General features: G+C 45.3%; 1 protein-coding gene across 1 annotated transcript; it reads right to left on the reverse strand.

Annotated features, from left to right (window-relative positions):
- ABCA5 (ATP binding cassette subfamily A member 5) lies at positions 1-26,862 on the reverse strand. Its single transcript, XM_009952077.2, has 38 exons — positions 26,758-26,862; positions 25,871-26,075; positions 24,591-24,749; positions 24,280-24,377; positions 23,379-23,608; positions 21,739-21,880; positions 20,802-20,990; positions 20,325-20,472; positions 19,356-19,524; positions 17,703-17,761; positions 16,935-17,045; positions 16,555-16,730; positions 16,012-16,131; positions 15,132-15,270; positions 14,851-14,941; positions 14,486-14,625; positions 12,854-12,973; positions 11,674-11,875; positions 11,253-11,422; positions 10,310-10,443; positions 9,240-9,377; positions 8,513-8,626; positions 7,980-8,150; positions 6,933-7,046; positions 6,551-6,688; positions 5,991-6,065; positions 5,354-5,445; positions 4,710-4,836; positions 4,497-4,614; positions 4,304-4,395; positions 3,973-4,148; positions 3,384-3,459; positions 3,205-3,299; positions 2,688-2,807; positions 2,314-2,463; positions 1,265-1,344; positions 953-1,008; positions 1-232 (listed from the first exon to the last, which is right to left on the reverse strand). The coding sequence occupies exons 1-38, from the start codon at positions 26,860-26,862 to the stop codon at positions 125-127; spliced, it is 4,947 nt and encodes a 1,648-aa protein (XP_009950379.2). The 3' UTR covers positions 1-124.
- Positions 26,863-27,754: the final 892 nt, after the last annotated feature.

Here is a 27,754-nt window from a genome sequence, read left to right on the forward strand (position 1 = left end):
AACACGATCTCCCTTGTCCATCCCAGCTCTGATGTTTTCCACGCACGTGATGCCCCAGTGTGGGCGCAGAGGAGCGTCGCTGGCACAAACACAAGCCATCGAGCAGATCTGGACCGTAAGGAGCTCAGAAGATGACTCGGTCTTCCTGCGTCCTCTCCCACCACAGCGTGCTGTTCAGGGTGCCGAAGGTGCTGTCCTCCTCCTCCTGCTCTTTAGCGAGCTCCACAAAAACCTGGAACAGCCAGAAAGGATGTGAATAAACCGTGCTCCTCGTAAGAACTTTCTTGGTCACAAATAGAATTCAGGCTAAAAACCTCATGAGTATTGAATGTATTACTTCATCTCCAAGTAGGAAGTTTTGAGTATTTTGGGGTTTTTCTCCTTGCTCCGACCCCCCCACCTCATTTCTTCAAAAGCACAATGAAAAGGAAGTTGAGCTGAACACACGCAGACGGACATTTATCGTCAGCAATAACTAATCCAGAATAAGCAGCACCAAGCCTCAGCTTCACCCTCCTTTCAGAAATGAACTGCAACGCCTGTCTTCTGAACAAATCACAGCAACATCCCCACTAATGCCACAAATGTATTTTGCTCCAGTCACTGCAGTCGGCATCTTATTTTTAAGGGAGAAAATGGGAATAAAGAGGAGGAGGGGAACTGGCAGTCTCGATTTGCTTTGGAAAAGGGGCTTTCAGTTCCCCCCAAATGCCCGAAGAGCATCAGCAGAGCAGCCCCAGCTGCCTGAAGGCTGAGTGCAGGGGACAGGGTGCCTGCGCAGGGCTCATCAGCCCCACCATCCGCTACGACTTGCCCAGACCGGATCTCGACTCCTGTACGGCAGGGACAAGGTGAATCCACCCCAGATGCCTCCGAAAAACCCATCAAAAAGCCTGCAACGCCTTCGCCTGGCAGGGTTTACTTCCACAAAATGTAATTTGCTTTAACATACCTGTTCCAGTGTTGCCTGAGAAAAGCTGTACTCCTCGATGTTAAAGGCGTGTTTTACTGTTCGAAGAATTAATGAGAGCGTGTAGTTAGGAATACTGCACTGTCTGACACAACTGGGCTTAAAGTATTTTAAGCTGGTATGAGCATTTATATTTCATGTCACAAGAAACAGAGTTGGGGACAGCAATAATAACAGAAAAAATAAATTAAAGGTATTTGGAACAGAAATGCAAAAGTGCCACTGCATGGCAAATGTGTCAGTCAAGGGAGACAAATGATTTCTGTATGTGATGTATGGCAAGTGCTTAATTACCTTCTTCCAGCTTGGAAAAAGAATGTGAAAGTGACTGCACATCTTCTTTAGGAATTTTGTATGCCAAAATAGAAGCAAAACTGGAACCAAGAAACAAAGAAAATTTAGCTTCAGGTAAAATTACTCAAAGCAAAAATATCAATATCCAAGTGAATGGATTTAAACTCATTTTCTGAAGGTTACTGCATGTGTTTTGACTAGTCATCCTCATCCAAGACAACAGGAACGACACAGCTCCAGACCAGCTGGTTTATAACCCATCTCAGAGACCCAGGTCCAGGCGCATCAGCCGAGATCCTCCTGAGACCGCTCTACGATTTATATGCTCTTCAGCCAAGATTCAACCATTTATATTCTGCCCATAAACTCATCAAAGAAAAAAAATCACTGCTTGGAACTCCCAAAGCTATGAGGTTTTGCCTTTCAAAGGAACTCAGACAGAGGTCACAGGAGCTCTTGGGACTCTGCCTCATGCAGCAGTTCCTGTAACCCAGACTCCAGCCCAGGGAGCTGCTCTACCCCACACATTTGCTCCTGAAAAATAAACTCTCCTCCAAACCTCTCACATCTGAGGAACGCTCCTTACACTACGCCTGCAGTGCCCTTTCTGGCGGGTCACCAAGCCAGACCCTCGAGTTCATACGGCAGAAATTCAAAGCTATTTCAGGAAAACCAACCAACCCTCCCTCAAACTTCGGGGTGCGCCCAGAAAACGTTCAAGCATTTCTAGGTAAGGGCCAGTAACTCAGTGACTCAGATTTTACCCGTTTCCCAGGGGCCCTGGCCAAGGAGGAAGCCGTCAGGCAATAGCTATGCAGAAACAGAGTTTTGCTTCCTCTGTGCCGAACATCTGCACGCACGGCTCGCGGCCACCGCCCCGGCAGCTTTCGCTGGCCTGCAAAACCCTTCCGCTTTTTTATTTGAGCTACACGTAAATGTGGTTTGTAAATTTTAGTGTCAGGGCATTCGCTGCTCGGTGCCCAGGAGCTGCTGAGAAATCAGGGGCTTGTATTAATCCCCACGTTTTCTGCGTGTTTGTTGAACGTCACCTTTCCTGGCGATTCGCGTTTGGGAAGATGTGCAAAATCTGGCTCTGCAGATACTCCATCTGCTGTACGTCTGCTGCTTCTTTTAATTTCATTTCCAAGAAGTATCCTCTGCCAAACTTACTCTTCAGGTGCTGGACAGTACCTATACACCTACCAATTGCAGGGAGAAAATCAGGAGTTGTACGTGTTACACCTCACTCAAAAAGCAGCCTAACTTCTAACAGACCCTTTTTGCAGTTTAAGTTCCATTTTGCTCCAAGTTTAAGGTGTAAAAAACCTGTCTACCTTTATTCCCAAAGAAATATATTCTAGTCAGCAGCTGTTCCATCCTCCCTGCCACAACACCCGCCCGCAGGGGAGGGCTCCAGCGGTACCTCAGCTGCCCGGACACCAGGATGGCCACACGGTCACAGACAGCATCTGCCTCTTCCATGTAGTGCGTGGTCAGGATAGCTGCTCTCTCCTTGTTTTTAAATGCTGCTCGAATTGCCCGCCTACAAACCATAACCAAAAAAAGCCCTGAATAAATCATTTGGCACATAACAGTAAATCATGGGTTAATAGGAAAAGAGGATTGTGATGGTCAAACATAAACACTTTATTTTACAGACCAGTACTACTCCCACAGCAACAATTAACACCTGAATTATTCACAAAGATGACTTAAATCTCACACTCATATTATTTTAAAGTTTTCTTTTGACTTTTCAAGCATTTCATGTCCAAGCTATTCTGGGAGAGGACACAGACGAAGCGCACCAGGCACTAAGGTCGGGCTGATTCCCCAGCTATGGCTCTCCCTAGTGTCAAGAGGGCTAACACACACATAAAACCGGACGAGTTCCCAAGGAGAAACAAGCCTGTGGCCATCATGGCCCTGGTGGCACTCACCACATGTGCTGCTTGGCTTTTGGATCCATCCCGGTTGACGGTTCATCCAAGAGCGTGACACGCGGGTTGCCCAGCATACTCAGGGCAAAGCACAGCTGGGAGGAAGGCAGAGAGAAAGGGTAAGGACACGAGGGCTGCTGGGGCCACCCAACACGGCAGCTCGGGGAGCTCCCCCGTACCTTGCGTTTCAGCCCCACGCCCAGCTTCTTCGTTGTCTTCTGCAGGTGGTCTTTTAAATCCAGGGCGCTCGCGATGCTGCGGAAGGGGGAGGAGCACACGTGAAAAGCTGAGAGGGTGATGGTTCGGCTTCCCCCCCATCACACAGCGCTCAAACAGTCTCATCTAAAAAGCTCAGTTACACACAGTTGTATATATTTGTATATAAAGTATATTAAAAAAAAAAAAAGCACAGCAATAGGCAGAATCTGAGCTGGGCACTTCCATACAAAGCCACCTGCCCCATGTCCCAGAGGAGCCTGCGGTGACAACCCAGAAACAGCGCCAAGCCCTGGACTCCCTGTCTTTGTAGCCTCTGCAAAGGCCATGTTCAGCACTTTGTAACTTTAAAAAAAAATTAAAAATACAAATATCAGTTGAATTTTGTGTGGCTGAATCTGTACCTCCTAACTACAAATTCACACTTGCTGAATTTGCTGAAAGATCCAATCAAACTTAAACAAAAAAAACCCCAGTGCACTAGGAAAAATGAAAAAAAATGCTAAGAAAAATATAGCTAAACCTTAAACTTTTCTGTAATAAACTATTTACCGTTTTACGACTTCCTTAACATCAGTCTGACTCATTCCTTTGATAGTGCCATAAATTTCAAAGTGTTCCTGCAATGTAATATCTGGCCAAAGCGGATTCGTTTGAGGACAGTATCCCACAAATTTCACCGAGTCATCTTCGCTGTTCAGGCCAAAAGAATGATCTCCCATCAGGACCTGCGAGGAAAATGCATAGACCTTAATAAAATTGTAAGTTTCAGAAATGTTTTTGTACAGTTTTACCAAAAAACACTTGGGAATGCTTGCAGTAATAATAAAAAAACCCCTAAATATAGATTAATTTTGTATTTAGTTTGTAGCATGTAACGTACTTGCCCACTGGTTGGCTCAATCTCTCCAACGAGCATATTAATTAATGTGCTTTTCCCAGCTCCATTGGGTCCTAACAAACCCAGTATTTCTCCTAAAGGACGACACAAAACATTGTCCACGAGGTCAGATAAATGGATTCAAGAGTTGCTTTTGCAAATAAAGTGGCTCAACAGCAACCAATTGAACTCCAACCTTTTTTTACGCAGAGAGAAACGTGTTTCGTTGCCACTTTCTTTATTTTTCTCCCCAGAAGAAATTCCTTTCTTTCATCAAACTCTTTGTGCAAGCTGCTGACCAGGATCGCTGGCATCTAGTGGAGAAGGGAGAAGCGGCTGCGGATCCCAGCAGCTCTGGGAAACCTCCAGATTTGGGTTTTGGGTAGCGCCTGTGGGCGCATGGCATTACCTCCTCACTTTTGGGGCTGCTCAGTATTTCTCGGACTCGCAGCCTCTCTGCCTTCACGTCTTCATCTTCGTTCTCGTCACGCGGGACATCTGGGAACTTCCAGGTTTTGGCTTTTGTAAAACATTTTCTAAGGGGGAGAAAACAACACGATGCCCCTGCTCGGCATCCAGTCGCCACGTGCTCGCTGCTTTGATGCAGAATGCAGTTTGTGTTTGCCAAACTCACATCTGCAGCACATCCCAGAAGCCCCAAAAGAGCAGAAAGAGCTGTCAACAACTGCAACCATGTCATCTTTATGTGGAGCTCTTTGTTGGGGTACGGCATCTCTAGCCATGCAATGGGAAAGGGAGTTCCCCTGTTTTTATATAGGGGGTGTCCTTACAAAATCCCCACTTTTGCACTGATATAACTTAAAAGGAAGTTAAAACACCCCTACCTCTGCACTTTAGTGACTGAATTTCAGACAACTAAAGTTAGGATAATAAATTCTTTAGACACTTGGCATGGGACATAACAAAAGGTGTTTTATTGTCTGCAATACCCCCCCAGCTACACACTGCACACCCCAGTTTCATCATCAGCATCCCTTTTAAAAGGCTTCTTTAGCCTATTATGTTTTAAAAGTCTATTCAACAGAGACATACCTGAAAAATGGATCCTCTCTAACTGTCCTCCCTCCGTTCTTCAGCTCAAAACATCGCAGCAGGAAGAGCCACATGACACACTGCAAATAGGGCTAAACCAGACAAAGACAGTTCTGGTTACTGGGAGCGCTGCCAGCCCCCCAAGGCTGGTGACCCTATAGGTGACCCCACCGGTGTGCTGACTGACAAGAAGCTCCAGCTCTTCGCCCCCACCGAAGTGCTGATGTTTCCGAGAAGACGAAACACATCATTAGATGCTGCTCAGTGGGTCAACACTGAGGATGCCCTACCAGAGCCGGCTTAGATTCAGCGGCAATTATTTGGGGTTTTTGGAGAGGGAAGGGACTGTCCTCTGCTCGGGAGTTCTTGCTCCATCAGCACGGACTCCCATAATAATCTGGATTAATATCAGCACCGTTAATAAGATTATCGGAGCAGCAGATGCTGAGCTGGCAGGCACAGCAGCTTTTACTCACACTGTCTGCGCTGCAACAGGTTGCAAAGCTGCAGGCGCCGGGGATGCTGAGCATTAGATCAAATCTTTATTAACAAAGATGCCTGAACAGAAGGGGCCTCGCAGCAGGAGTCAGCAATTCTCTACAGCAAATGTGGCAGAGAATCAAGTAACTACGCTCACAGCTATAACTGCTACCAGGAGCCGGTCCCACGGGTCGTAGAATCCTCCGTTCTTTCTCTTGCCTTTCCACGAGACCTGACAATGCAAAGAAACCACGTTCGAGCAGATCGTCACCTGCCAGAGACTGTGTGTTCTACATCGCCCTTCAATCTCCCATCAGTCATCTAAGTTATGTTGCCCAAGCACTTTCTGAGCTCTGCAGAGACTCTGCTCGCACGAGTCTGACACCAGTAAACTCCCGTCAAAGTCCCTGGGGCTGCTCCTGGCTTAAAGCCATTGACTCCCAACTAACGTGCCTCCCATCACTGGGTTTGCTCAGTCCACAGGCCGAGAACTGCATGGTTTCCCTTTAGGTATTTAATGGAAGACGCTTCTTTCCTCCTTTTAAAACTGCAACACTTTGCTTACAGGAAAAAGGTGACTTTCCCTTCACATGTGAAAGGGCTACGGATGACACGACACCACTAGGCAGGTAAGTGCTGCCCCGTTATCACTGAAAACACCCACCCAACCCCAGCCACCTACCAGTACTTTGGAGAAGATCTCCTGCGTCCCCTTACCTTTATAAAACAAATCAGACAGCCAATAAGGGGATAAATAGGAATGAAGATGGAGAAGACATAATGCAGGATGGTGGTTACCAGGTAATAGTCGAGAAAAAAGGCCACTTCAGTGACCACCGTGCAGAGCAAGGCTGTCTGTACAAAAGAAAAGAAAAAAAGTCCATTTTCATTCAGTTCAGACTCTCTAAGCTTAAGTTATCTAATTCGACGCACGTTTTCTAAAGCTTTTGTCATTTAGGATATGGCAGTGATACAGAGACGTTGGGAAATGTTTCAAATTCCTTGTGCATTAAGGACACACAGTTAAATAAAATAACTGTTGTGGCTTTGGAGACAACCAGCCTTCCCAGCTGACCCAAATCGAGGTAAAGTTACTCACCACTGAAAATATAAATGACCAAAATTCTTTCGTATTCTGGACTTTTCTAAACGTGAAGGAGACCACGTAAGTGAAGAGCACGACTGACGGGACGTAACCGATCAGGCAAAAAATCTGCAAAGACAGGAAAGGTTTCTCAGGAAATGTATAGCAAGAGCCCAGGGGTGAATTTTTTCTATCAGTATCAACTGAAATTACTTCAGCGTGCTACATAACTCTGGACTCATCTTCACCACTTTATTTGATATATTTTGCCTCCTTGGGACACACACCCTATACCATTAAAGACACAAATAAAAGAGTACATGGATAGGCAGGAACCTCACATGCTCATATTCCTTTAAACCATCTCCCATTTTTTTATAAACACAAGCTCCCACAAATGTTGACCTGGAGATTTTGGCAAGCATTAGGAATTTCACCTTCAGCCTTAGCATTTTCACAGAAATTAAACGCAGGGTAGATGCACTGGTAGAAAACCAGCCCTGCAGCCCAAACCTGATTAACTCGGAGCTTCTGGGAAAGCAGCGAGGAAAATCAGATTCCTCTCAACTACAGCCACTATCTCAGGGAAGCCCGCTCTGAATATAAAAGACATGAAGACTTGTAGTCTCCTCCATTTAATCACGTGCTGCAACTCATTGCAGAGTGGCTCCGTGTCCAAAGTCGCCGTAACCCCGCCGTTAGCAGCACGCTGAGGCAAACGGAGCAATTAGCAATCGGCAGCGACGAGCGCAGAGCGGACTGAGCAGGCAGGGCAAAAGAGGATGGAGCATTTCCTTGGAAGATCCTGGTATTCAAAAGCTCCATTTCATTCCAGTTTTGAATGAAATTCCAAAAAGTGCATATTTTTTCCCCACAAAAAGCAGTACTATTTTGCCTTCGGTGCAGCCTGACTCGTGCTCCTGCACCAGCAGCCTTAATTTGGCATTTTCTGCATATATTGGCTGGAAAAATTCTGCTGAACCATCTAAGAAAAATAAACACCTGTCGAAAACGACATCACCACGCTCTCACACCCCTCGGCGTGCTCCGGTCCCCACTCACCACAGCAAGGAACTTGCCCACGTAGAAGTACACGCCGTAGTGAAAGGCGAAGAGGCTGCCGATCATCAGGACAAGGATGGAGAAGAACAGCGGGAGGTCCACCACGGCTTGCCCCGTCCAGTAAGCGGAGGGGTAAAGCCCCGCTATCTTCAGCTGTGTGTACGCTTTGATCTGCCACAGGAAAAGAAAATGCAGTGTTGATTAAATGTTAATTAAAATTAACACTATGTTAATCTGCCTCGGTGCGTGAGCAGGATCAAATTTTTCCCTCTAATACGCTGCTTTTACACTGGTGTGGCATCGGTGTGGTACCCAGTAACTGCCGATTTTAGCTGCCAAAGAGGCCAAAAGCATTTCCACGGAAAGCAAAAGGGCTTTTCCCAAGGCTGTTGTACCCCAGGCAGCAAAGAGCAGTCACATCCATGCTGCCTCTCACGGCAAAAGACGCTATTTAAAACAACTCTTCAAGATTTTCCCCAAAATCCCAGGATTAAGTTCTCGTGCAGTCTCTGAATCAACACCTGGGAGTTTACCTTATGGTTTTCTGCATTGTCCATGGCAAAATAGGGTGGCATTCCAGTAATAATGATTCCCAGTAACACAGCTTCAAAGTAGATCTCCAGTCTGAAAATGGTGTCTGGAAGATTCTGAAATATAAATCGGATTTCTTCAATACCAGAATGTGCATGACCAAATAAAAGCATTTAGAATTGGAACACGACTGTAAATGCTAAAGCACATACTCTGTGTATCTCAAGATCATCTGAGCTGCAGCATGAAGGAAAATACCTCTGGAAGTTTCTGGAGTATTTATAAGAGTGTCTAATGAACTCCTGGAGCATTCATCTCCTGCAGCAGGTCCTCTCCTCTCCTAAAGGCCCCCCCTGCTCTGCACGGGAGGCAGCAGACTTCCAGCATCCCCACATCCAGCCTCCGAGACCCACAGGGAACCTGGAACAAACCCCTAACAAATTCCCAACAGGACATCCTCTTCCCAAGCCCCTTTTTCCTCCACTTCCACAAGCTGCAGAACAAAACCCCGGCACCTTTCAAGCCATCTTCAACCCTGCAAAGGTCCAGACCACCGAGGGCTTTGGCTACTGGGGCCCAATCCTTCCCGACAGCCCCGTGCAGAGCACAGCCCTGGGTGCTGCAGACAGTCCTGCCCAGCTTCTTCCTTCCTTCCTTTACGGTGTGTTTTTTACCACCCGCCCCGTGTTTCAGGGTGATTTTTGGGGTGCAGCCATGGGTGCTGCTTACCTGAACGAAGGGGTTGCTCCAGATCTGAATGCTCTCGGTCACGTTTAGATTGCGCAGCAGCAGATTGCTGACGATATTCATCAGAACTGGCAGGGAATGCACCATAGTACTGTTGAATACGACGGTGAAAACATAGTTCTGGAAAGGAAGGCATGGGCTATGTTAATTCTCCTATTACTACTCCAGGAGGGTGTTCCTATGGGCTTAGTTAAACCTGAACATTGGGAATAATCTTTGCACAACAGAGGGTGCTTTGTAGGAAGCTCTGGGCCGCTCAGGGTGGTTATAACACGTAACCCAACTCAGGAAAGCGGTCACGCTCATAGAGAACAAAGTATTTGGAATAAATTTCCCGAATGTTTTAAGCAACTGACGCTGTGACAAACGATGCTCCAGACAATTACAGTCTGAAAAACAACACACAGTGACCCGTACTCGTCTTGCTAATGCACTTAAAAAACAGACAGGCGAAACTTTACATTAGCTAAGGGCCGCACTGTCACACTAACATTAACAGTTTGCGAAGGATAAAAATGGGAACAAGAGACACAGCTGGCACTTTGCAAAGCAGCTCCTTCTGCTTTGCTGGAGTTTACATACAAACCCAGTGTTCAAATCTTTCTGACACTCCTTCAGTGACCATACTGAAATGAACACTTACAGTCCAAGAAACTGATTTTTCTTTACACATGAGAGCACCATGGAATTATACTTCTGTCAAATTGTATAATTCAGCCAGTATAATAATAATAAAAAAATATTCCTATGCCAGGTCTCTTATGAAGTAAAATATTTCTCTTGGCTTTTTGTACCCTTGTGGGGAAGAAAGGGGGATGGAAGTTTTATTAGCCTACCTTAATTATCATTATGGAAGAACATTAATTTTGACAGTATTTCCATTCCGGTTACAGAAGTCCTCTTTGCAGCCTCTTGTATAGGCAATATTATATGATATTATGTGATTACATGACTCAATATGTGACTTTCAGGCAAGAGTACAACAGACCCAGCCCTCAACCCGTGGCTTGTCTGCTCTTTGGGACACGACCGAGCCGGTCTGTCCATCTTACCTGTCTGGACTTGAAGTCAAACACGTTTAAAGCTGCGCTGTGAGGTGCAGCTGAGACATAATCGCTGTCATTGAACATCTCCAAGAGTATGTTCATGCTCCCAAGAGAACGGACAATGTCACCAATATCCGATTCTGGTGTAAGAGAAAACATCATGATTACTCTTCATCAGCCTGGAGTGTTTTACAGAAAGTTATTGATGCATTTTCTCACAGATATAACCCTACGATGAAAGATCACTGTTTCCTTACACGCGCCCACCAAAGAGAGTCCTCTGCTATTTTGAACAACATGAATGTTTTTATTTTGGCTTCCCACTCAACTGCCTTCAAAGAACTCAAGAACATTTTTTGGTTATATTCTCCAATTAACTTGTGCAAGTCAAACGCATTAGTGAGCGAGTGAGGCTGCCAACGAGCATTTTGAGGATTCTCAAAGTTCCAGTTGAACAGGGAATTGGCTAAGGGAGCAGGAAACCAGCAGCACTTTGATACAGCGTCTGGAGAAATGAAGCTGCATTGAGGACAAATTCCCAGCAGCTCAAAGAGGTGCTCCTTTCTATTGCCTGGATTGCTGCTATGCACTTCGAAAACATCCTAAGTCGAAACAAAAAAGGAATTTTCCAAAATGCTTTCTGGCAGGATTTTAATGTTGATGTATCCAAATGTCTCCCTACCCAGATCCTTTGCATGTCTTTCTTGAGACAGGGCTACCAGACACGGGAGGAGGAGAAAGATCTCTGAACCAAACCCCATGGCACTAGAGGATACCCTCTACCATCTCCAGGTACTTGAAAACTCTTCATTTGGGCTAATTTAGAGGAAAAAAATTGTCCCCAACCCCAAAAGTAGCTCACACCATCTTTCCCCACCACGCAAAAGGCTACATTAAAGACAGACATGGAGACAGGAGCTACCCCTGGGGAGCATCTCTGCTCTCCTACCTGTGGAGTTCTGCAGCAGGAGACGACTCCTGTACTTGTGATAGTTCTCTCCGGGCTTCAGCAAGTACAAATCTGGGGAAAGTCTGATAGCGGCTACAGAATTTTTGATGATATGGTGTATGAAAAACAGTAAAATCTGAACTACAAGAAAAATCAGAAAAAGCAACAACCTGAAAGAAATAAAAGTTTCGGTTTTATTAAAATTCAACAAAAGCCAACGCAGTTTATGCGCATGCTATCAAAACAACAACCCCCTCGCCCCCCAAAAAGCATGTATTCAACAGCAATATACAGCTTCATACTCATTATTTTTTAAATGTAGCTATGGGGAAAAAAATTAATCGCATCCTGCCCCTTCTCTGGTGTCACTCAAACATGTTCTGAGAATTCTGTCTACAAACGAGAAAGCCCCAATACTTACATAACTCTCACACATTTATTCTCCCGCTTGAGACTAAGGAAATGAACTTTCGCTATGGTGGAAACCTGCTTCTTCCAGAGGGCTGTACTGCTCATCGCCGGCGCCTTCGTCTCCGAGAGCATCAGGAGGCTCTGCTCCATATCGTCGAGGGATTTTGTATCCATTTCATCCTGCACTTGCTGGGAATTGAACACGCTGTAATCTGAAACAGAAGCGAGTAAAGCTCTACAAACGTGACGCCCCGACAGAGCTACGCGGTTTGAAATGGTAGGGCTGGAGGAAGCTGGGTGGCCATCAGTTTCTTCCCCTTGCTATGGCAGAAGCCATCTCATCCCAGTCTCTCAACTCAACCCCAAGGGCAACGACACTTAAGGCAGATGATACAAATTTCTGCCACTCAGAAGGTGCAGCTCACCCCAATTTCATACCTTTAGCCTACGCATGCACCTGTATCGTTCAGCACCAGCGTACTGAGCTGTTAAACCCTCTTATACCCAGGCAAAAGCTTTGCAGAGCAGGATAGTTTACTAGTCTGCATCACACAAAAAAGCTCTGGAAAGATTAAGAGAGCTTAAACCATTCAAAGTTGACATCAAAAGAACAACTGATTAATTCTGGAGTAATATTAAGCAGCCCCAACTTTTCATTTGAACTGAAAGTTAATGTAAAGGAGGGGAAAAAAGACAAGTTCAGCTCTTTCAGCCTTAAGTGCAGGCAACCAATATTATTGTTCATGCAGGAGGCTGGAAATAAATTTTATACTGTGCATTTACAATCTCTTGAAAGTAAGCTCCATTAGGAAAACAAATCACATTTTAAAAAGCTAGCCATAAAAAGTACAACTGTAAAGCAAAGACGTTAAATGTAAGTACACTAGATGAAAAATTAATTACTGCAGAGACAGACAGTGAAAAGCTTTTCCCCTGGATCCTCCCAGAACCTCTCCCTACCCAACTCACTGCTTTTGTGTGTTTTTCATGTTAAATTTTTCAAAAACCTGGAATGCCGTGAGACCGAAGGAGCCCCACGCTGCTGGATGCTGCGACCTGCAAGAGGATTTTTTTATTCTTACCTCCCTATCAAAACTCCTTCTGGCAGTGATGCTGCATGGGCAATTCTACACTAATTAAGACTAAATCAAATAGGAGGGAAAAGAGGAAACAGCCACAGTCCATCCCACCTGCTTGATCGATCTCTGCCTCCACTTCCAGCTTCAGATAGACATCCTCCAGCGTCGTCATGGACACGCCGTAGGTGATAACACCCAAATGGGAATGAGTGTCGAGGTCAGAAAACAAGCCTAGAGACAGAAGTGAAACATGTTGGTTGCTCTGAAGCAGGATGACATCGTCTCGTGAGAGATCTTCAAGCCCATCAGAGGCATCCCTGAAGCCTTCTGCATGGTAGAAAAAAAGCAGGTAACGTGAATACGGTTCTTAATTACAAAGACACAGGTCACTTGAGAACCAAGGTTGGGATAAGCGCCTTTTAGCACCAAACTTTTCAACCTCCGTGGTCAGGTATGGAAAATGGGGCACGTTTTCCCAAAGCTGTAACGTTCATGAAAACCACCTCAGCATCCTAAAGCTCATGGGCTCTGAGCTGTGTCCTGGCTGGCTGCAAGAGCCCCTCTCTTGGGAACACCACACACAGGGAGTGCAGGACAGCTTCCTACCTAGATCCCTGCCCACGCTCAAAGAGACTAAAGGTAAAACCAATGAGTAATGGTTTATTTTTAATATATGTACATATATATATATATCTATCTCCACACCCAGATCTGTAAAGCCAGCTCAACCAGGCAGGAGAACCTGGATGGCACGCATAGCTTGAAGACCAAAGCTACATTCAGAGTGAGAGAGCTTATTAGCACCTCAGGATAAAAACCACTACTGCGCTCTTGCCAGTCCCATGAAGTGAAGGACTTGACAAAACAAGGAGCTTCAGAGCCAAGGTCACACAAGGAAGGGACACGCAAATGTGTAAAATGGATACTCAGTGACGCTCCTCAGATCTCCGCAATTTCTTCTGCCCCAGCAGCTGAGGTATACTCCTAAGCTTGGCTTCTCCTTAAAATAGTTTGGGTGAATTGATTCAATCTTGCACGAAGATGCCTGTTTTTTCAAAAGTACATGCAGGGGCTGCTAGAAGTAAAGCTAATAAATTATTAACTGCTTAAATGCAATGGGGAAAAAAAAAACCCCAAAACATTTATGAAATACGAGCTGCATATTCCCATCAGTATCGATTCTCCCTTCGGTTTCCACACAGCACAAAGAACACACTGTTTCTTCCATTTTCTCCTGGGAGGTGAACAAGGAGCCCCGTGAAGGGCTGATCAGACAATTGCTGCCATCTAGTGAAACCAACACATCTGTTCCCGCTCCCTCTCACCAGTGAATTTTAAGGCGACAACACAATGCTCTTTGTGGCTCGCAAAGATTGGTTTTTGTAGGACTTGGGGCTTTCTGGCCCGCTGGAGGCCAGCCCTGCTCATTAAAACACTCTGCATATAGATCTGTGCAAGAAGATGATGCTTCTGCAGGACGAGGGGATCTTTGGACAAAAGGATCTCTTCACCCTTCTGCTGAAGGCATCTCCCCAGCACTTGCTCTCGGGTACCCACACCCTCGTCACACACCACAGCCCCTTGCAGGAGGTGACCGGGTCCTCACTCGCCTCAGAAAGACCTCGCTGACTGATCGCCAGCCAAGCCACAGCCACGCAATGAATGTGGAAAAAGACACATCAAGGCAGAAGAATTTCTCTTCTATGGCCATTCGACCCCGCAGCACCACAAAGACATCGATACCTGCGAACTTGTCCATGTCCTTGAGCGGCAGCGTGTACACGAGCTGCTCGTCATTCTCTTGGATCAGGCTGGCTGCTGGTATGTGCTGCCTTATCAGCGAGGTTGTAGCTTCTGTGTTGCAATAGGCGTCGATGTGCATACTAAGAAAACACACGGCCAAAAATCGGCTTTTTAAAGCTTTTTTTTCTCTCCATACACCCACGTCAGAATGATCGGCCAGCAGAGCCCCAAACATCCATATGAAGACAATAAATGGATCGTTTTGGGGGGCTGGGGATGCTAGCTTACAGATCTCAACAGAAAATAATAAAAAAAAACCAAACCAAAACCGATTTCATGCAACAGATACATCACAAAAATAATACCTCAAGCGGTAGCCAATTCCCCATTTGCTTTTGAGAAAGAGAGACGATCCAAGGCATTTTAACATCCCTTGAGAAATCACAGCTTTACGATCTGGGAAAAAAAAAAGAAAACTGAGAAGGCCCTTCGAATCAGAAGACTGTCGGTCTGCTCCAAAAGCCAACTGTATGTTTCAAATAAAGGTGTATCCCATGGTTAGAGAAGCATCACTTCTTGCTCTCTGTCACTGTCACTGACGGACTGGGTACCCCAGGCAGTACCCAGGGGTGGCAGCAGGACTCACCGGCGAGGATATCCGCCTCGTCCATGAAGTGGGTGCTGAAAACGGTCACGCGATTCGCTCTTCGGTTTTTCAGGAGGTTCCAGACGATGTGCCGCGAGCAGGGGTCCATCCCCGCAGTCGGCTCATCCAGCAGCAAAACCTTTGGGCAAAACCAAGAAGCGCTGGCAAAGCCACGTCCACGTGCAAGGTCCTGACCTCAGGGAACTCCACCTACGTAACGGACACTGGGCTTTTTGCTTGAAGCCTGCTAGTTAGTGCTCTAAAACATACGGGAAACACCCCAGAGTGAGCAAGGCAGCTCTCTGCTCTACGCTTTGATTAAATTCTGTTGTGACAAATGGAAAAATCATAAAGCGAGTTAGTGCCACAGTCTGCTTTATTCTGTTTCTAATACAGTGATGTTTAGCTATGGATTCACTCCTATTAAGGGACGGTTCAATATACGTGCACATCATTTTAAAACAGGGACCTAAAAGCAATCTCCATTCTTACAGGCCAGGAATAACAGCTCTGTAACCCCATCCCTGCTCCAAGTGCCTGGATGGCTTTGCAAGGGGAGTCTCTGACAGGTTCACTGTTGGGGGCTAAATGTTCCCTGCCAGAAACAACAAAAAACTGGCCACGCTATTTATTTCACAAAGAGCTCAATCCAGAGCTACTGCCATTATCTAAGCCATAAACATCCTCCAGCAATAAGGCTGAGCTACTGAAGTGATTTTAATTGTTTAAACCATGGACAAAGACGAAAAAAAGCGATGCTCCAAGTAACAACTTCTGCATCTCACATATTATGATATGCATTGGGTGATTTTGGCAGGAGATATCAACCCCTAGAGGTGCACTAGTGACACCAAGTTGGGAACATCTCCATCACACTCACCTTTGGGTTCCCAAGAACAGCAACTCCCACCGACAGCCGCCTCTTCTGCCCCCCACTTAACTTTTTAGCTTGATTGTCTCTGATAGGCTGCATATCCAAATCCAACAACACTCTCTGCACCTTTAAAACATAAGAAACACCTTTACTGTTAAAAAAAGGTCTAATTTTTTTTAACCATATTACTAACAATTAACATTCAAATTAACTGTTACTAATTCAGTGGATTCTGTACCTGAACTGTGCACCCTGCTAACGAACCTGTACATCCAGAGCAGGGTCTTAAGCTCCAGCAAACCTGAAGAAGCTAAAAGGTGGCTATGCTTGAACACAAATGCCAGGATTTAAAATGTTTCATGAGCATTTTAGTTTCCTAGGGAAAATTAACAGTTTATCTTTGTAAAAATATCTGTCTGTACCTCTCCGTCTAAAGTCACACTTCCCTGCAAACTTGTTGTCAGGAATTATCTATGAAACGTGAGGGTGTTTTTGCCCTACAGGTTAAAAATGAACATATAAGACAATATCCGTGCCCAGCTGACTTACCTCTTGTATCAAATCATTCTGAGGGATTCCTTTAATTGCAGCAAATATGGAGAGGTTCTCCTCCACAGTCAATATATCAAAGTGTATGTCGGACTGGGGGCACACCCCCGCTATCTGTCGCACTTCGAGCATTTCATCGATTTCGGAGACTTTGTGCCCATAGACAGAGACGAACCCTAAAAACAAAACAGCCCCAAGCAATCAACTGAGAGGCTTTTTTACAGCCAGGGAGCAGGCTAATATGGACCTGGATCTAAAGTGGACTCTTTCAGTCACTATCCAGAGAAAAATTGGGTGCATCCCAAAATAACCATGAAGGCGAACAGCTCTGGTTTTCACAAGCAGGGTGCTCAACACCCCCTAACTCTGGAGACGCTCACCATCCGTCGGCGGACACAGGCCACAGAGGATGTTCATCAGCGTCGTCTTCCCGGTCCCGCTGTGCCCGAGCAGCGCCGTGATCTGACCCTCGTAGATGTCGAAGGACAAGTCTGGTCCCCGAGGCAGGCGCGAGAGAAAGGGGAGACGTTAGCGCCGCGCTCGTGGCACCCAGAGCTGGCTCCCACCGCGGAGGGGAATTCAAATACGGACATATGGGGTATGCATTTAGGCTCGGCTCAGGGGGACGCCTTACCTCCGCACCCCACCAGGGCATGGGACTGCTGGGGCTGGGACGGTCCCTGTGCTGGCTGTGGGGTGGGCACAGGGAAAAGGCACACGGGGCAACAAGATGAAAAGATCAGGGAGATGGGGCAGGGAATCACTGAACGGTTTGGGTTGGAAAGGACCTTAAAAATCATCTAGTTCCAACGTCTCTGCCATGGGCAGGGACACCTTCCACTCAGTCACATTGCTGAAAGCCCCACCTTATCACTACCGACATGGGCGGAGGAGGAATAACAGGGAGGACATCAGCAGGCTTTCGTTAGTGACGGAAGGGCTCCTCTTTTGGGGGGACCATTTTAAACAAGATTACTGCCAAAGTGGTGAGAGAAGACACACACAAGCACATCTGGCATCCACGCTCCAAGGTCCCACCCCACTCAACGAAACCAAAAAGCCCAAACTGAAACACAAAAGACCACTCAACAATTCAGCTATTGCTCTTCTGCATCTGATAAGCAGCTAAAAAGCTAAAATGTTCTTACTTCTGAGAGCCTCCACAGTTTCCCCCTTTTTCCTGAATGTTTTCTGAACACAGCTGATTCTGAAAGAAGACATGTCATTTTATAAACTATTTCAGGAACTTTATATGTCATTTTGAATGGTCAACACTCGGCAACACTCACAAGACGACGACCATACGGAAGTGGCACTAGACACGTTAAAGACCCACAGAGGCAAGTCAGGAGATAGGGCATTTTGTCACGGAATTTAGTCCATCTCCACCTTGGTATCAGAAAGATTTTTTTGGTCACCTTTAAGGTATTTCCTATGATGACTGGATCATTTCAGATCTCTGTTTCTTTTACATGGTAGAACAATGCACTAGAGGTTTCCCAAGCTAGAAAAGGGAACACCTACTCCCCAATAATTTCACAATACAACAGAAGACTCAACAGACACGATATGGAAAAGAGGCACTAGTACACCAGACTCCAAAGATGTGATTACTGACAGCTCTTGATCAAAGTTAGGCAAAAGAAAGCAGGCTTCTTTCTCTCCAAGAAAGGTAAAAAACTTTCCTTCCAGCCCCACTGTTTTTTCAAAAGGAAAAAAACCCGACCAGTTTATCTGAAGGCCCCACATGAAGGATGGGTTTTGGAAGCCTAGCTGCCCTGAAAATGAGGATGGGGAATGGATTACAGGTGTAAATAGCGGGAAGGAGAACTGGGCATGAAAGAATACAAATCATGTAGGCGTAAAGATGACAAGACAGCGCGAAAATGATGGGGAGCTGATGGAGGGATGCTATGAGAAGAGCCCAGGGTGGACAAATAGCACAAAAATTGCCACAACATTCTGATATGGACATCAGATTAAAACTGGACCCTTCAACCTACAGCAGGTGCCCAAAGAGACATGGATAGCATGGACAACACATGACTCGTTCTGGTCACTAAGCTCAAATATTTGTTTGAGACCAGTGGAGCCGACCAGGAGGAGCGAAGATGCAGAGTTCCCCGACTCACATCAGGCTAAGCCTTTGGAAAATGATGGAAACAAGGGCGAAAAGGAAGATGCTGAAAACAGTACCTGAGACACACTAAAAATACATGACAGTCCAGATGCTAGACAACAGGTGACATAAAATGCAAGGCGAAAGATGAGAGCATGGCCACCTATTTCTCAGTTTTATTTTACCCTCTTAGATGTGGCAGCTGGGTAAAATCACCACGAAGTTCTCCTGTGGTCTACAGAGAACACCACAGCCTTCACACAAACCTAGAATTCAGCTTTTTCTCCTCAAATGTGTGTTACCAGAAACTAAACCATCCCAGAAGAGTAGGCGTTTCAACATCTGCAACCGCTTACGCCTCTCGTGACCCCAGTGAAACTGAGGGAATGGAAAACTGGCCGGTTTTGAGAGGACTCCAACTGAAGGAATACAATCCACAAACAAACCCTTTCTTTAAGCCCAGTGATTTATCCTTGGAGAGGATCCATGTCGTTGATGACGGGGCTTCATTGAAAATGGAAACTAGCCGTGCTGCGTGCGTGTGGAGGACTCTACAATGCATACCATATGCTATTTGAATCCAACGACTGGTGAACTGAGAGTGATTTTCAAATGACACATTAAAACGCCAGGGACCCAGGTGATCTGCTGATCTGCACGTGAGGCAGGGCAGGAACCGTACCTGATGGCTTCTTTCCCCTGAAATTCGGAAGGCACAGGCTCAACTATCTCACTGAAGCTTAAACTGCCATTGATGCTGCTCTCGTACAACTCCTTGTAATTTTTTCTGTGCTTTGACCAAAATGAGGGCTTCATGAAGAAAAATGGCGTGCGGCGTAGTCCAAACTCCCCTGGATAACAAAGGGAAACAGACAATTTCTTAACAGTAACTGCAGATATTCCTCAGTTTTAGCTCTAAAAGCCGGTATTTTGGGGTTTAGCTCTAAAAGCCATGAGCTACCCCGCTAAAGGTTTAGGAGCCAGCCTGCACCCCCATTTTGGAGGGATTTCATCAGCCAAGTGTACATTATCTGCATTTAAGCCACGGCTCCCATCGACACCGCTAGCAGGATCCAGTTTTGCTAAGTATTTAAATATACTGCAAATCTCTTTCTATGCAAGAGAAATTCCCCGTGCCGAAAGAACGGTGACTTAAACACAGGCCATCAAAAGCCAGAGGGATCAGAGGCAAAGGGAGCTGAAGGGCTTAACCAGGCATTAGTCACAAGATTAAGAACTTTATTCTGCGTTTCATGTCGAACTGCTGCCTTCACAGGGAAAGGTCTGGAACAGGCAGAGTAGTCTTTAATTTTCAACCCTGTAAGAGCAAATTGCTGAGGCATTAGTTAACCCAGCAAGGAAGCTCTTCCTCTGGAAAGAGGGAAACCGAGTTTGGCTGGCGTACTGAAGGGCCACCGATTCTAAACATGCCAGTACCCCTCCCCACATCCCACAGTTTTAATAAAACAGAAATCATTTCAGCTAAAAGTATTCCGAGTCACAGCGTAAAATGTATTTGCGAACAGCACCATCTCCTTTCTCCACTGTCGAAGCTAAGCCAGAAATGCCACCCAGCTCCACAAGCCCTGTCAGCCTGGGGGGCTCAGGACCTGGGGACGCTAGCCCAGTTCAGTTTCTTTCATGAACATACCTGGGATAACCTGATCAAGGTAGACAGCTACAAGCAGATAAAATATGCTATCCAGCACCAACAAAATGAAAGAGATAAAGAGTGGGTAAGGACCGTGATTTAGATTGGAAAACGTTGCACCATCTTCATAATCTTCTAGGTGCATGACCTGTCAACAAACACAGACAAATGGAGATGTTACACACCGGCGCCGTACCAGCACGGTGCAAAAACTTAGCAAAAAACCCCGAAAAATCCACAAAAAGGTGACTGAGATCACAGCAACGAACACAAAGAATAACAATGGCTTGATGGCATACTTTATTTTACTTGAAATTAAATTGCCACGGGAAGCTGTTAAAGTAGGCATTTTTCCCCATCATCATCAGTTTATTAAAAAAAAAAAATTAAGAATATATACCTCAAGGCCTATTTGAAAACTATGCAAGACCAATGAGCGCAATGAGGTTGCCGTCGGAGGAGCAGGAGGTTATTTACCTGCGCGACACCGATCAAGAAGCTGCACTGACACAAGGGGCTGAGAATCCACACAAAAGACTTCGGGAAATCTTCCAGCAGGACAATATTGAGGCCCACAAACCCAAAAGCCAGCGTCGCCAAGAATTCCACTATACCCACATGTTTCGACTTTTTAAATAGTGGTGTCAGCATAAGTGCAAAGAAAACCTAAGAACAGATTTTTAAAAAGATTAGAAGGTACTATATTAAAAAAAATAATAATACAGGGTATAGAAAAACTAAAGTAGAAAGACCACAGCTTCAATTTTGCCTCCGATAATCATAACATTTTCCTGGTATAGTCACTACAGCATTCACCCACATCCCACACTTCCCTTACAAACAGACCATCGGGAGGGACACATTTCCCAAAGATGCCAAGTGACAGAGCACAGGAAAAAATTATGAAAGAAAGAAAAGGAGCCGTACAGCTGAGCGTGCACATACACCCTGGTTAGCAAGTGACAGTCAGGGGAAAAATAACTATTTCTGCACTGGTTGCTTATGAACTAGGACAAGCAATTTGTTGTATAAATTAATCCTCTGACCTTTAATTAGGGTTCTAACATTACACTATACAGTAATAGCAAATGTTTAGAAGAGGGCATGGTTTTGGACCCCAAAACTGTGCTGTACAGACCGTGTTTTCAGCTCAAAGACAGATGGTTATAAACTCAGGTACTTCAGTAAAGAAAGATGTTTCTCACAGCAACGGTCGAGAGCTGTACAACATCCCAAACCAGAGCAGACCCAGGGAAGGGGACAGGCGAGGTACCCACCACCGTCTGGTCCTACAGAAGCTGCGTTTGTTCCAAATGCTTTAGTAGGGAGAATGGGATCAGATGGGAAAGGGAAAAAAAAACCAAAATAAATCAGGGATGGCATGGCTGAATTCAGCAAGACCAGGAATACTTACTGAAGAGATTCCATACAGGAAAAATAGGAGAAATATCACAAAGGCACTGCTCTGGGGAAAGAGGGAAGAGGCTGTCGCAATCACCGCCATCAGAATGGACATGACAAAAATCAGGCTCATGTACAGCAGCACCCAAGAAAGCCTGGGAGCAAAAGGGGAGGGGAAAAAAAAAAATAAGAGAAACCAGTCAATAAATTCCCAGCCTGAATTATTCACACACAAAAATAGCTAAAACTACCATTCTTTAATATTCCAGACAGCTTCGCCAAAGGACAAGCTTGCAACAAAACAAGAGCCTCCAAACAAAAAGAGCTCTTGTGAACATCCCTGTAATTGTTCTAGGCATCAGAGCACACACATCGATACCCACGGCATCAAAAAGATACACAATCAGATGATTCATGATTTATTTTTTTTTTTAACTTGCATAATTAATTCCCCGGTATAACCAAAAGAGGGTAACTGAGTAGTAGCTTTCAATAATTAAATAAATTCTATTTAAAATTTAATACACTAGTCATTCCAGTAGCTGGGCAGGGTAATAAAATCCTTTTCTTTTTAAAAACAGAGCTGCAAGTCTGTGAGCAATTCTGACCTCAGGAAACAAGGGTGGTTTCTGTAAAGGTAGTAAAAAAAAAAAAAAAAACCGACATATTTTCCTCAGAAGGAAGTTTGAGTCGTATCCAGTGGCCGATCGAAGCTGCATCACCAGTGTGCCTCTGCAGATCGCTCCCGTTTCACACCGGGAAGAGCAAAATGGTTTTCTCCAGACCAGAGATGCTCAACGCTGATGTGCAAGGGGGGACAGTGCAAGGGGGGACAGTGGACCAACGCTGCGGGTGAAGGACTCGGCCGAGTGAGATTTGTCACCAAGGACGGGCCACAGACAAACAGACCTGACTGCCAGAAAGGAGCTTGGGGGCAGAAATAAAACAAAAGCAACCAGAAAAAAAAATAACCCAGACAACCCCAGCTGGCTGTTAGGGTGCAGGAGGGAAAGGTGCTGAAACGCTGTCGGCCACTGCAGCAAAGGGCAAAGCTAAACCCGGTTTTATCTCTGCAGCTATCAATGGTTTCAAATACATACACGCTCTCACTTGGAAAAGAAAAAAAAACCACATTATATGGCACTGGATAATTTCCACCATGGTAAGGAAACAAATTAAAACCTGTTGCTTGGACAGCTCTGTCGCGTTAGAATTATAGAGTTCGATTCATTTAATGATGCGTCAGGAAAAACTGCTGCTAAGCTCTGCGGAGAGACTGTCAGTTACCTGTTGAGCCTCCGGAAAAGGAGGTACTGAGGCAAAAATATCTAAAACAAATAAAAACCAAACTACATAAAAATCACACACACCATCACATTTAATCCCACTAAGTCTGGCAGAACTTTACATGCCTAAATGCAACAGTATTTACTTATTAAAAGATTCCTATTGCCATGATACTGCAAGTATCTCTATGTTGATTTTATGGAGTATCTCACTTTTAGACTGTTTTCAGTTAAACGGGCTGAAAACAATTAAAAAACTGGAGGATGGGATAGAGGAGTTTTTCCTACAAAGTGGTTTTTTTTTATATTTCTTTATATATTTTATATTTCTTTTATAAAGAATGGGTTATACCAAGCATTCACGTACCAAAAAGCAGTGTCATGAAGTCCCAATATTTTTAAGAATTCCTTCAACTTCCTCTCCTTTTCCGCCACAATATGAATGGCCAAATAATACCCAAACGGTGAGAAAGCGATCACCAGGTAAATCAAAATGATCGCACGGGGAAAATTATCTATTTCCACCACGGCAGCCTCTCCCATAACCATTGCTCTCGTCAATTCAAGTTGTTCCCAAACTGATTGATTTGTCTTCAGCTGAAAGGAAGAGGAGGAGGAGTTATTTCTGCATCATTCCTGACCCTACAGCCCCATCCCACCCAGCGGCAGCGACCCCCGCACAGCCCCCACCCGCCAGCACCGCTCTCCATCCCCGCTGACAGGGAGAGATCTGGAGACCCCGAAACCTTACTGTCCTCAAATCCCTGTCCAAAAGCACAGAAACTGGAAAACATCTGAAGAGCTGGAGATAAAATGAACAATTTTGCAATTCCCATCACCTAAAAAGATGAGACTCGCTCTCACCGCAAGCGGCACGAGGGGCGAGGAATCGGGAAAAGGCCTTTGCTGACAAACACTGACAATAAAATAGTAAAGCAAATTCTGCAGCCCCTTCGGTTCAGCATCTTAAACAGCATTTTGGGGCGAGTGCTGTCAAGCCTTTGTGTTCTGACGACCGCGGGGACGTACAGTTCAGGCGCATTTGGACACAAACGAAGACAAACGTCCGCGTTATTCAACCGGACAAGGACACTTCTGCACAAAATATGGCAAAACACACAAGAAATACTCTGCCTTCTCATGGGATTCCAGCTGATTTTTGATATGGCATTTTCATGCAACTAACAGTTAACATCACAAAATCAGAGCCAAGGCAGCCCATGGATTTGAACCTCCCTGGTTTTATAACGTTATTTTTTCTGATGTACCTGTATAATTGCAGCATCGATGCAGGCTTGAAGAGCTGTAAATCCTGAGGTCCAGTACGTCACCGATTCACAGCCCTTCCGCAGGTTGGAGCAACTGGCTGTGGAATAAAGCAAGGCACTTAAAAATGCAAAAAGCCAGAGTTACAGCTGTCCTGTCCCCAGTGTAAAGATGGTGCGGCGTGAAGCCAGCCCTTAAAAAGGGTGGAAACAACTTCTGTAAACCAATGCAACATCAAGCCACAAAAAGAAAAAAGGGAATGATTTTTCAGTTTATCCCCTTACAGAGCACATGTAAAAACGTGCACATTTACCTCTCGATTCCGTATAAATGGAAGCCATGGTGACCGAATCGGGAAACCTCAGCTGGTAGGACATGGCATCGTTGAACACGACGCCCACAAAGTTTGAGGGTTTAAAAGCACTAGCCTCTTGCAGGTCCTCCTCGCTTAAATACTCCTCTGTGATGATGTCTGCTGGAGAGAAGAAATTATCATGTTGATTCAGGCATCAGCACAGCAGGAAGAAAAACTGTGTAACAGCTTTAAAGAAGCACAATGTTAATCATTAACGATTTATTTGGTTTGGGACATATATAAAGAGATATATAAAAGATTATATTTTTGTCCCAGTGAAGAAAGCGTTCTCCTGAGCAGGAGTGCTGCGCAGTAGCAGCGTGCCTAACTCAAATTTACCCCCGAGTCTTCCCCTTTTTCCCTCATTCCTTGCTACTCCCAACAGCTTCTGTGCCCCAACCCTTTGCTGGCTACCTGGGAGGTTGTTCTCCAGCATCAGCACTTTTCAAGAAGGGCAGATTAACCAGTGCAGAGGGCTAAATATATGAAAACATGGTATTTTGCCACCAAATTCAGAAGAGAACAGGAGGAAGATGGGCTGCAAAGGCAGAAAGTGGAACCGCTTGCTCAAAGCAGCTGAGGGTACCCGTAAGGAAAATGCAGGTGTTGTTTCTCCGCGGTTCCTTGGAAGCATGGATACTGCAAGGAGGAGAATCAAAGATACCAAACCAAAAATACATCAGAGTGGTTTTGTGGAGGTAAGTTCCCACTAGACGCGAGAGCCGTGTAGGCAAAGCACTTTAAAAAAAAATTAAATAAAAATATCGTTTTCAAAAGAAGAGGTGACACAGTGTTAATGGGAATCAGCATTTAAAAAAAACCCCCACAAACCCAAACTAAAAATGCTGATTTGACAGGAACAACAGGATAGAAGACATAATCTAAAATATCTGCAGAACGTCATCATCTCCTGAATTTGCCCCAGGATTTCCCAGTATTGATTAGCCCTAGAGCTGTTCAGGGCCTTTTTGGTTTTCTTTTTGCATTTGGGTCCTCCCAAAACCTTTCCTGCAGCCAAATAACACTCGTTGGTTGCAACAGGAGAATGGGAACCACTTCGAGATGGCAGTGCCAGAAGATTGGCCAACCAAGCAAAAAAACCCAAACGCCTTCACAGTCTGTTCTCTGTCTGAGATGGAACAGAAATGTTTTTTTATTCAGCAGCAGCGCTCCCTCCTCAACCACCAGCCACAGCGCCAGGTGTACTCGGAAAAATAAAAATCTTAGGTTCTGAATACCATCTTCGAAGTTATCGAAAGCCACTTTCCTCATGATTTCTCGTGCCATTCGGGTCGGCGGGGTGTACCCGATGACAAAGTTCACCAGCATGGAGGTGTCCAGAGGGCCGAGGTTGGTGTTGGCGACCTCGCCGTACTTCCTGTGCGGATGCATCATGCTCATCAGAATCAGCCAAAACAAGAAAAAGAGTGGGAAAAGGACCTCCTGTGCACAGAAATAAATACAGAAACCTCAAAGAGCAGTTACAAGAGATCTTGAAGTTACACAAACTTTAAAGGAGTCTAACTCCTGGACTGTACCGTTCCCTGCACGTTTTCAGTGTAACAGTAAATTTAATGCTGAATCCTTTGAAGCAGGATTTTAATCCCATGCATCGGTAGCCTAAGAAGCTATTTGAAGGTACAAAGGGATAATTCTACATGCTTCGAATATCAGCAAACTTATGCCATTTGGAAAGCAGCAAAATACAAACCATGAACCGTTAAAGAAGTCTAGCCAAGCATTTTACTGTCTCTTCTTCACCTCAAAATTTGTCTTAAAGTATCACACACATCATCCACGTACAGGGCTAAATGGCTGGAAAGATAACAATCTTTTGGAGAGGTCTAATCCCCCTATACTGCTCAGTTATGGCTGCACAAGTTTTTAAAAGTACGCTATATTAACCCAAATATTTTCTGAATAATGCCTTACACACCAGGATACGTTTTCAACCAAAGGATCACAAAATACCTTCTGAAAAAACCTATTTCAACCCAAAATTCAGAGCAGAACTTGAAGCTTCAGGAATGTTACAACAAACTGAGCAGTACCTCTGACTCAGGAGCCACTTAAATGCAGAATAACTGCAGACACGAAGGCGGCAGTAAACAAGCACTCCGCTCACCTGAACGCTGCTTTTTTTAGTCCTGCACTTAATAAGACAGTTCTTGAACAGCAGAGCTCTGGTTTGTCTCCACACTCCCACCTCTCTTGGGGTTACTGGTGCCATTTTTCAAGACTAAGGAAAAAAAAACCACAACAGAAACCAAACCTATATTAAATGACAAAATAATGTAAAAAGCAAAAGCCAGGCAGTTGCACCATTCGGTATCTCATCTTTTTATATTTTCACATAAATTTTTCATTTTCAGTCTTTCATATTTTAAATGCTTTCCAATATATATATCAGATGCCTGTTATGTGAAGAAATTACCAGTACTCATTTGCAATGAGAGAGCTGGGGAAACTGGCTGGGATTGGCCAGGGGATGCCATCGGAGCAATCCTCCACCCAAAGGCAGGATCAGCTCTGCACAAGCCCACAAGGCTCGAGCTCACCTGGGCTTATTTTCATTTTGCTGCATCTAAATTACAAACTGAAGTATTTATGTCGGAGCACAACTCCAGTGTCCATCACACGGGCTCAGGGCAGCCAGCCAGCCCGAAAACAAGAGCCATCTCACCCCAGGCAAACTGTTCAATTCACTGTGAGTAACTCCTTTCCGTGCTGGAGCCGATCCAACACTACTGATTTCCCTTTTCATTATTTTTTACCTTTTCATTAGGCCAGCTGCACACCACAGCAGTGCTGAAGATAATCTTTTGGGAATTAAAAAAACCCCTAAAACACATTGGAAAATGCTCTTCCAGGAGAACAGCAGCCCGTTCTGCCGGCACGTACCTGGTGAGGGACGGCAGGCTGGGGAACCACCAGGGCTTTATCCCCAGTTTTGCCACCACCTTGCTGTCCGAGTTGGGAGTCCCTGGTCAATCTATGCCTCTCTCCGTTTCCTCACCTGTGAAGCTGAAACACAAGGTTGTGAGCACAAGACCCAGCGCAGGTCCACACACCACCACCCCTTCCAGCCCCCCGACTGCTCCAGCCGTAAGTCCCACCTGCAG

Source organism: Leptosomus discolor, chromosome 15, assembly GCF_034619465.1.
Source record: "Leptosomus discolor isolate bLepDis1 chromosome 15, bLepDis1.hap2, whole genome shotgun sequence".
Taxonomy (NCBI): Eukaryota; Metazoa; Chordata; class Aves; order Leptosomiformes; family Leptosomidae; genus Leptosomus; species Leptosomus discolor.